Source organism: Diospyros lotus, chromosome 2 (genome assembly GCF_014633365.1).
Source record: "Diospyros lotus cultivar Yz01 chromosome 2, ASM1463336v1, whole genome shotgun sequence".
NCBI lineage: Eukaryota > Viridiplantae > Streptophyta > Magnoliopsida > Ericales > Ebenaceae > Diospyros > Diospyros lotus.
The window spans coordinates 6,067,012-6,078,444 of NC_068339.1; the positions used below are offsets into that span (position 1 = coordinate 6,067,012).

An 11,433-nucleotide genomic window follows, 5' to 3' on the forward strand; every position below is an offset into this window, starting at 1 on the left:
ATCAGTGTGTGCAGACGGACGGATTGGCCCTTGTTCAGGTTAAAAAATTTCGAAATTGCCATTTTGAATGATAAACTGAACGGTAGCTGAGCTGAGTTGGGCAATTCACTCAGCTCTGGGGACAGGTGGGAGGCATGAGAATTACGCGGGTAGCATGCTAGTCGTGACTCGTGATTCGTGACACGAAAATTAGCTGGCCCATGTTATCGGTTATAATCGAATTAAATTGATTAAAAATTATAAATCAAATCGAACCAAACTACAAGCAATAATCGAATCGAATTGACCGACTAACCCAACAAATCGAACTAACTGAAATTGAACTAACTGAAATCTAGATCATGCTAACCAAATCGAACCGAAAACCGAACTAGTAACACAAAATAACCAAAAGACTGGCCTTGTTGTTGCTGTCGGCCACCTAGCCAGTCGGTGATTCCGATCATCGGATTCCCCCAACTACGTTGACTCACATACCTAAAAATTAAAATGATCTAATAGTTGGATTTTAGTAAATTTAGGTTTCAAACTTTCAATGTAAAAGATGAGTAACCAGAAAACTTACTGAAAAAATGATCGGCGTCGTCTTCGTCTTCTTCTTCACCATCGGCGACAGCGACATATGGTGGAAGGAGAAAGAAGAGATGAAAACACAGATATGTGAAAACTCGATCTGGAAGGGTCATCGCCATCGAAGAGCTTTCGTCTTCGCCATCGCCAGATCTGTGAAGACTCGATTAGAGTGGACTAAAAGGGGATACAAGCGAGGGGAAGAGAAGATGAAATGGTAAGACACGCGAGAGAGAGGATAGAGAGAGAGAGAGAGAGAGATGAACAAAAACAAGTACAAAGGCCTATTGGGGTGTCGCGCTAATTGGGAGGCAGCCAGTTCGGTTCGCACGGGGAGGGGGGTGTGGCCAGTTCAGTTGGGAATTTGCTACACATCCGGTTCAGTTCAGTTTTTTGAGTATTTTTATCAAAATAACCAAACCGAACCGAATAACATGTTTTTTTAAAGAAAAATATAATCAAACCAAACCGTTCTTTTTGAAAAATCAAATCAAACTGACCGAACTTTTCAATTCGATTCGATTAGTTTGGTTTAACCGAATTTTTGCTCACCCCTAGGCCCAACCTACATGCGAGGCAATATTCTCTTGCGACGAGGTGCATCATACAATGTTTTGAAACATACAGTATTGGAGAAGCCAACTTAATATACGTATACAAATAGTAATTGTTGTTACATGGATATAACAATAAATTTGTAGAATGAAAACATCGACTTCAAGCCGTCTCAGTCTGCAAAAATAAGAAAATAGTCAGAGAGAGCGGGAAGATCCCCGCGCAAATACTCTGATGCTTAAGTTAGACACTGAGTATGATGAAAGCCCCCATTTTCAAGAATGAATGACTCCTTATTTATAGATAAATATAGAATGATTCAAAATGTAATAGAATCATGATTCTTATAGATAACGCTTATCTTGATGAATGACTTTTATTTTGCCCTTTTTAGAGATAGAATTTCTTAGAGATAATGTTTATCTAAATATTTCACAAAATTAGAATTCGTTATGAAGAATTATCTATCATTTTCTTGAAATATTCAAAAGAATTTTTAAATATTAGATTTATCGTATTTGTGCAGGACCCTTACATATGGGAAATATATGTCATTTAGCCCAAAAAGAATTTTGGGATTTGGAACTTTTTTTAACCTTTTAATAAACTTTTATCTATGACACAAGTAATATATTTGATAAAGTTTTACAACTTACTAATAATTTATATTGAATTTTCTAGGAATAATATTCTAAAACATTAAGGTTTATGTTTTTGAAACTGTCATTCAAGCTTGTTGGAAAATATTTTAAAATACTTCACAAAAGCTTTTGAAACAAAGGATGTTAAAAATAAGTTATCCCTTGAGATATTATGGGTCTGTTTGTTGTAGTTTAAAAATTGTAACTTTTAACTTCTAACTTCAAAAAAGTTGGGATGTAGTGTTTGTTTTATTTTATAGAATTCTAACTTATAGCTTCTACTAACTTTTAGAAAAGGTAGAAGCTGGCTTTTTTAAAGTTGGGGTACCCCAGCTTTTATAACTTCTGGTTAAATGATTATATTTTTATGACAATTTTGTCCTTATTTTTAACAAAGAATTACCCTATTGTCTACGCAATCATGGGTTTTTCTTCTCCACCGCCATCTCCATTTTTAGATCTCTCCCTCTCTCTCGTTATCTTCCTTTCTCTCTATACTCTAATTAATTTTTTTATAACACTTGAAACTTATACATATACACTAATTAATTTTTAAATTATCATTCTATAACTATTAAGGATATTATGGATAATTATACAAAAATAAGTTATTTTACAGCTTATGGTATCAAACACCACAACTACTTAATTACAACTTCTAAGAAGTTGCAGCAAATAGGTTCACAACTTATTCTAAGTTTTAGAATCTATAATATAAGAAGTTAGAAGTTATAATTTATTTAATTAAGTTGTAATAAATGGTGCCTATAGATGATATATCACATAAGTATAAATTATCATAAAATCGTTGGTTTTAGTTTTATTCTATGCATGTTCGTACACTTTAGGCTTGGGATAAAGTGAATCGTGAGCTTTAAAGAAGAGTAGGACATGCTGAGCCGAAGACTAACTGTTGTGAAAACCTCTCGAATTTATCATGGTAAAAAAAAAAGTCTTTTAAGTTAATTTTTTTTTTATCCATGTAAAAGATTGAGTAAAAAGAGATAAGGTAAACACTAATGATGTTATTGGATAGGTGAGTTTTTTTCTTATGAAAAGCATTATTTAGTTCAGTTATATTATTTATGACGTTTAATACATATAACAATGTCTCAACAATTAAAAAATATAATATTTAATTTTTAATATGTAAAATACTAAAATTCGGTATTTTAACTATTAAAAATTATTGTTTAAGTCATTATCGTAAATAAATATTAGCGCGTGCATGAATGCCATTTCTGCGAGTGAACGCCATATTAGATAGACACATTAAATTAGGTTTAATATATAAATATTATATTTGATCTCTCAATAATTAAAAAATAATAATATTTGGCGCTTGATATGAAAACCCCCCCTAAAATTTTCATAAAAAAACTAAAAATATTCATAAAAAGAACCTAAATTTCATTAAAAGACTTAAAAGTAATTAAAAAAAACTAAATTTTATAAAAGACCTAAAAAATTCATAAAAATGCTTACAAATATTCAAAAAAATGGATGAAATTTATTTTTTCACTTCTTGTTTAAAATCTCATTTGACAGTTTGTGGACAAAATTTATGGATTCAATGGACTTTTTGTTACTTTTCATTTGAATTCTTGTTATCATAGTTTTCATTAGGCATTTTTTTTTTTTTGGAATGTTTTTAGATATTTTTTTTATGAAATTTAATTTTTTTATTATCAAATTTAGTTTTTTTTTCATACGAGGGACCAAATGTCAAATTTTTTAATTATTAAAAAATTAAATATTATATTTATATATTAAATCTAATTTGATGTGTCTCGTTAATGTGACATTCTATGTATTATAGATAATGGTTCTATTTATTCTCAATCATAATAAAAACTTAGCAACAATGTTTAATAATTAAGATACCTATTCTTGATATTTTGTATATAAAAAATCACACGTTATATTTTTTTAATTATTAAAAAATTACCCGTATGCATTAAGCTCATCTATAACTAACATGAGATATACATAAAGCAGGTCTAAAATTTATAAAAATTTAAACATAATATCTGAGACTCATCATCCATGATGCAGTTATCTATTTCTAAACTGTCACTAGGAGATAAGTCAGACCTTCTAGCTATGATCACAATCGATCAATAATGGATCGCAGCATGGTGGCTGATAAATTTGTTGATACCAAGAAACGTTGGTCCATATAGACAGAAACTGTAGTTTTGCATTATCAGCAGGACACCCTGTTGCCTAAGCATCACATCATACGCCATTCACACGAAATAATTGATCATTAATTGGAAGCCCCAACTGCTCAACACTCTTAACCCTTTAGTACTTAAATTAGATGATTGTTTCCCAAAAAAATGGTCAAGGGGGTGTTTCCAGCTCCATTTTGTCTGTTTATAGGCTGTCACACCTTAAATGCCATATACTTTATTTTATTACACATTTCTTAAAAATTAAAAAAATTATATATTACTAAGCTTAAACGCTGTTTCAATAACGTTTTAAAAAAGCTCCTCATCAATTTTTTCAAAAATGTTGTTGGGAGCTTATTTCATTGAGTAAGTGATTTATAATTTTGCCCTTTACAAATTTTAAAGTTTACAATATTTTCTATCCTTAACCATCAAACTCCAACTCATTGATCGTCGTCGTCGCCCCAACTCACCTTCGTCGCCTTTATCGTCGTCTCTTCTCGTCGTCGCCGTCCGTTGCCCTTCAATATATATATATATATATTAATATTTATTGTATTAATAAATTTAATATTTTTATAAATTAAAACAAAATTTAAATAAAAAATATTATATTAATATATTTTTTAATAATTATATAATTTATCAATATCTAATGATAAAAATTTTATCAGTTAAATATTAATTTATAATTTATTTTTATTAAAAATTAGTATTTTTTTAATTTTATTTGTATTATTCAACAACATATCCATTTTAATCTTTTTGTTAAGTTCTGATGGCTTATTAATTAGTTTTTTTAAATTAAATTCATAACTATACATGTAACGACCCGATCGAGCAATAAGAAGGACCGGAACAACTTACCCTGATGGGCCTACGTGAACTTCCCAGAAGGGTCACCCATACCTGGATTACCCCAGGTTAAGTGGGAGTTCTTTGCCAACATTCAGCCCAAAAGGTATCCAGCTGGTGTTGTTTCATATCTTATACTATCCTCGATATTAGTACTTTTCTGGGCTCTCGGGGCATTACATTCTCCCCCCTTAAGCACATGACGTCCTCGTCATGCGACCTTACAACCGGTCCCAGATCTCCCCCCTTGCATGGCTGATGTGGGATTCGCCTAAGGTGCCTACACGCACCCCCCATAGGGGACTACACATACCCCCTCGGGACTCAGCCTCCTCGTTGAGATTTGCCCTAACACCCCGCTCAGAGGCTCGGGGGTCGGCTCTGATACCACTTGTAACGACCCAATCGAGCAATAGGAAGAACCGGAACAACTTACCCTGATGGGCTTACGCGAACTTCTCAGGGGGGTCACCCATCCCTGAATTACCCCAAGTTAAGTACGCTTAACTTGAGAGTTCTTTGCCAACATTCAACCCAAAAGGTATCCAACTGGTGTTGTTTCCTTTCTTACACTATCCTCGATATTAGTACTTTTTTGGGCTCTCGGGGTATTACATTCTCCCCCTTAAGCACATGACGTCCTCGTCATGCCACCTTACAACCGGTCCTAGATCTCCCCCTTTGCATGGCCGATGTGGGATTCACCTAAGGTGCCTACACGCACCCCCCATAGGGGCTTACACACACCCCCTCGGGACTCAGCCTCCTCGCTGAGGTTTGCCCTACCACCGCGCTCAGAGGCTCGGGGGTCGGCTTTGATACCACCTGTAACGACCAGATCGAGCAATAGGAAGGACCGGAACAACTTACCCTGATGGGCCTACGCGAACTTCCCAGGGGGGTCACCCATCCCTGAATTACTCCAGGTTAAGCAAGCTTAACTTGGGAGTTCTTTGCCAACATTCAGCCCAAAAGGTATCCAGCTGGTGTTGTTTCCTTTCTTACACTATCCTCGATATTAGTACTTTTCTGGGCTCTCGGGATATTACAATACAAATGATAGCTTAAAATATATTTATCTAAATACATTATTAACTTAAATGCTAATTAACTTTTAAGTTTTTCACAACTTATAAGAAGAAAGCAAAGGGTAAGCCAAACAAGCTCTAAGACCAAACAACATGGGGAACGAGCTGTTGATCACGATGAATTCTATAGATCAATCAAGGGTGACCGACCAAAATGGCATGTTCCCAGAACGGTGAACATACCATTTCCTGAAGTGATGGATGCTCCATGCTCGAGACGATGCATGGGCTCATGCATGTCCTCGCAACACATTTCTTGTTTCTTTCAGTCAAAGCAAACGACGTTGGGCTTCAGGAAGAGGACAAATGAAATGGCCAAAGCAAGGAAATGGAAGTACTCAACATTGGACCCAGTCGATGAGTTTATATCGGAAAGAGGATAGATCTTGGCACTGGCACATGGCCACATGCAATTTCCAAGAATTAATAATTTTTTTTTTTTTTGTATAAAATTGTTGGCTGAAATGCCTAGCAGAACTAGCTATATATAGAACAACGTGACAGATTAATGATAATATATATATAATAGAGAGGAGAACACCCAATAAATTGATGTGTGGTTATAAAATTATCACTATAACGTCTTTTTAATAAGAATAATGTAATAAATGCACTTGACTGGGAAGGTGCATGCATCCCTAATTAAAGGGACGGATCGGCTATAAATAATAGAGGTTCATGAATTGGATTTCCTACACAGCAGTGAGCAGCCACCCAGTTGAGTTCTGTGCAGTTCCAAGAAGACAGATTGGTCTCATCATCATGACGAAGAGGCAAGCAGCAGATAGCAGAGAGAACCGCCGTCCGCCGCCGCCTCAGCAGCAGCAGCACCACCACCAGTTGCTGAGGGCGCAGACCGCACAATGCGACAAAGGGAAGGCCAGCAAGTTCAAGAGGAGCAGCTCCAACCTTGAGCAAGATGGCGCTTCCACTGCCATTCTTCTGCTTGCTTGCATAGCCTTGGCTCCTCCTAGCTAGCTAATTCCCATGTTTAAATATTTCATTCTTGTTTTTCCTTCACCTCTTCGATCGGCTCTTCCTCGCTCACTTTCAAGCAGGCCGGCCGGTCAATTAATAATTAGTAATTACTCAATTACTAGTATTAGCTATTTTACGTTGAAAGCTGATCGGCTTTGGTAGTAATTAATAATCAGGTTTACGTACGTGTTGCTTGCTTGTAATTGGAAGAAGATTGCCGATTAGAGTTATATATAAATATATATATATTTTTTTTTATAAAAGAAAAAACAAGAGGAGAGCTCCAACCCTGAGCAAGATGGCGCTTCCACCGCTATACATTCGTCTGCTTGCTTTGCTTGCATGGCCTTGGCTCCTCCTTCCCCATCGATGTTAATTAAGATGTTAATTAATTGTTGTCCTTCCCTCTCTTCTTTCACTCCTTTAAGTAGCTCAAATCAACTGAGTCTTGGTAATAACAAAAGGTTGTCCGTTGTAACTATTAAAGTCACAAACTTAAATTATAAAAATAATTATTTATAAAGTAAAAGTAAAAGTAAAGTCACAGATTAATAATAATATCTCTTATACTTGCCCCCCTTCCCCCCCCCCCCCCCCCTTTTTTTTTGTAAGATTTGAGCTCTCCATCGGTTTTTGTCTATTATAAATATAAATAATATTAAACATACAAAATGAAAAAGTATATAATTTATATATCCTAATAGTTTTAGAATTGGGCTTGTACTATGCTTCTAGATGTTTCAAAAACATAAATAGTTAATGCTTATAATGTATGATTATTACCAAAATAATTATTAATAGCCACCGTGTAAACCCCATAAATTCCATCTCTTAGATAGTATATGTGGAGAGAGAGAGAGACACTCCTCTTTTCAAGTGTCTAAAGTTATGGATGAAGTATCTAGTTACTTATAATTATTTGGTAGTATAGATAATTGACTTTCTTACTTATCATAAATAAATGAAGAGGTAAATCTTATTTTTGATAGGACAAGATAAACATATCTCTCAATTATATTCTATAAATAAGAAGACAAATCATATCCCTGATAGAATGAGATAACCTATATCTCTCAATTATTTTAAATAAGAGAGATAACCAAGTAATTTATCTATTATCTATTTATCTTGTACAAATACAAGATATATAATCATCACTTATATATAATTAAGTTTATGTAGGCCTAATTATATTTCTAACATCTTCCACTCCTACACATAAACATAAGTGTTTTTAATCTACACATTAATACCAATCCATCATACTGGTGAAAAGACAGTGCAACCATAGAGCATACTCATAAACAAATGGGAGTTTCTCACACTACAAAAAAAATGATTTTAAAAATTGCCGTAAAAAATGAAATTTAAACCGCCGCAAAATACTATTTTAGCGGCAAGTTTTTTAATATTTTACGGCGATTTTGAAAAATCAACGCAAAATTCATCAAAATATTCAATTTTACGACGATTTTTAAAAAATCGTCGCTAACTTTAGAAAATAATTAAAAAATTAAATTAAATTTAGCAGCGATTTTTGAGAAACCGTCGCTAAATTAAAAAAAATTAAAAAAATCAAAATTAAAATTAAAATACATTTGTGGCTATTTTGAAAAATCGCCACAAAATTCATGAAAAAATTAATAAAATCGTCGCTAAATTAAAAAAAATTAAATAATTTATAATTAAAATTAAATTAACATTTGTGGCGATTTTTAAAAATCGTCGCAAAATTCATTAAAAAATTTAATTTAGCGGCGATTTTTCAAAACCATCGCTAAATTAAAAAAATAACTAAATAATTTATAATTAAAATTCAATTAACATTTGCGGCGGTTTTTAAAAACTATCGCAAAATTCATTAAAAATTTTACATTAATGATTTGCATTTAGTACTTATTGCATTAATAATTTACATTTTGTAATTTACATCTTTATATATATATAAGTATGATAGTCTTGAAAAAAGAAATTTCCTCTCAAAACTTGTATTAATGATTTGTAATTAATACTTATTGTATTAATAATTTACATTTTGTAATTCGCATTAATAATTTAAAATTTTCAATTGCTTTGAAATAATAAATAGTAATAAAATTTTCTCCCAAAACTTGCATTAATGATTTGCATTTAATACTTATTGCATTAATAATTTACATTTTGTAATTTGTATTAATAATTTAAAACTTTCAATTGTTTTGAAATAATATGTACTAATTATTGTAAAATTAATAATAAATTTTAAATATACGAGTTTTTCAATGCTAATTGTTTTGTATTAAATTTGCATGAGTTTTATAATAAATATTAATAGACAACCGCCGCTAAATGTCAATTTTTTTATAGTGTCATTAGATGTCAGTATGAAGACATCAAGCAATAGTGTCTTCATATGTCCGAGCATAAAAGGCTAAGAAAAATAAGATCTCAAAAGTTGGAGGCACTAGGCACACGCATGGTTTCATACCTATGTCCAAGCATAAAAAAAGATTGGTAAATATTTGATATTTTCTATTATTTTCATTTCACTTAATTACTTTTCTAAAATAAGTATAGTTGCATGAATACTTCTATTTTTTTCCCTTCCAAATTATGAAACTTGGTCATCCACCCACACAAGTTGAGTTATTCTTCACCACACACAAAAGAAAGGATAATTTAAGATTTATCAATAAAAGGTCCCCGAAAACTTATATAAGTATATATCAATTGTGTATTTTAAATCTTAATATGCTTAACTGGCCTATTGATAATGCAAATTATTCTATATATCCATAATAATTGCAAGTTGGCTTTCAAATGTAACAACATGAGGCATCATCACAAGCATTAGTAGGTGGCCCATCAAAAGGTACAGTGACGATGAGCAACCCTTGCAACTAGCTATTGACAAGACATCTTTATGGTTGAAAGTTGCAAGTGGAAAGAAAAAAGGTTGCATGTATGGGATGAGGTCAGAAACCCATGTCATCCCTGTTGATCGTTCCTACCAAATACCATCGCCATCACCATCGTTGTTGTTCATGGACCAAATTCAACAAGTTATGAGAGAGGTAGTTAGGGAAGATGTAGATCCCATAAACCAACGCTTGCAGGTTGTGGAAGATAGATTCCTAAGCCCTTATTTATTGTTGTCGCTCTAGAATTATTCGAATCGTTAGGAGTATTTGCCATTGGCATGGATATATTTTAGGTTATAGCACTTCTTAGATAAATTTATTCATGAACGATGTTAGTATTGTTATTCTATATGTTCATGAGCCAACTTGCTCATATTAATTAAATTTTGATGATTAACAAAAATATTTTTATGATATAAATATTTTTTCTTACTCATGCAAAAAGTAAATTTATTTTAAATTAAAAGAGAATTGCTTTTAGATATGTTTTATTGTTTTAATTTATGTCTCAAAAGCTTATATTTGAATTTTCAAATTTTGAATTAAAGGAGAATTATTTTTAGATATGTTTTCTCCTACTCACATAAAAAGTAAATTTATTTTGAATTAAAAAAGATTGCTTTTAGATATGTTTTCTTATTTTAATCATTTATATCTCAAAAACTTATATTTAAATTTTCAAATCTTGATTTCTTATGTAAAAAGTAAATTTATTTTGAATTAAAGGTGAGACATGTTATCTTATTGTTTGAAAAAATCTAAACATTTTTTGAATTTAAAATTTTATATTAACTATTTCTTTAGTGGCTAAAATGCTTATAAATACCCCCAAACTCATTTTTTGAGTATTCAAGTATTTTTATTGCATATTTAAAGCACCCAAAAATTCTAAAATGTTCTCAAGTAAAGCATCAAAGCAATCCAAGACTCTCGAAATATTATTGCACATCCACCGAAGAACCACCATGCAATAGGAGAAAAGTTCTTCAAGTCTTCTACGACAAATCCGAACTTCTCAATTTAATGTTACAAATTTATTTTTTTTAAATATTATTACCTTATATAATTTGTTCTTAATTTCTTATTTGCGTCCAAGTGTGAACAAATTATTTGTAACATTTAAATTACTATTGGTATAGGTTTTCTAGAACCACTAAAATCTAGATGAATCTAGTTTCCAAGATAAGCTAAAAAGAAAATCTTGGTGCAGCAGTTGCCTAGAATTCGTTATAATCTAGGTGTGTATCTGATTTCCAAGGTGAGTTAGTGTGAAAATCTTGGTGAAATTATTTTAGTGAAACCCCAAGGGTGGTTAGACCTTGAAAGAGTGGACTAGCTCTATGTAAAGACACTTAACCCCTATAAATTGTGTTGTGCCTCAGTGTATTTATTTTTGTTATATCTTGTGACTTACATTTATTATCAATCTCAAATATAATTTATTATATTTATTAAAATTGAGAAAAATTTTAATAATTCAATTCATCCCTTCTTGAGTGGTCATATCCTAAGCGACCAACACTATATATTTATGCATATATGATGTTATTTATTGTGATGAATTTATATTTATGCAGATTCTTAATTTAATTCATTTGTTTTGTTATATTAGTGCATATATATACACTGTGTCTATCAAGTTTAATTTTGAAATTTAAAAAGAAAATAA

General features: G+C 31.9%; 1 protein-coding gene across 1 annotated transcript; it reads left to right on the forward strand.

Moving 5' to 3' along the window:
- The first annotated feature begins 6,501 nt into the window (after window positions 1-6,501).
- Window positions 6,502-7,175, forward strand: LOC127795653 (uncharacterized). Its single transcript, XM_052327460.1, has one exon. The coding sequence runs from the start codon at window positions 6,565-6,567 to the stop codon at window positions 6,862-6,864; it is 300 nt and encodes a 99-aa protein (XP_052183420.1). The 5' UTR covers window positions 6,502-6,564; the 3' UTR covers window positions 6,865-7,175.
- Window positions 7,176-11,433: the final 4,258 nt, after the last annotated feature.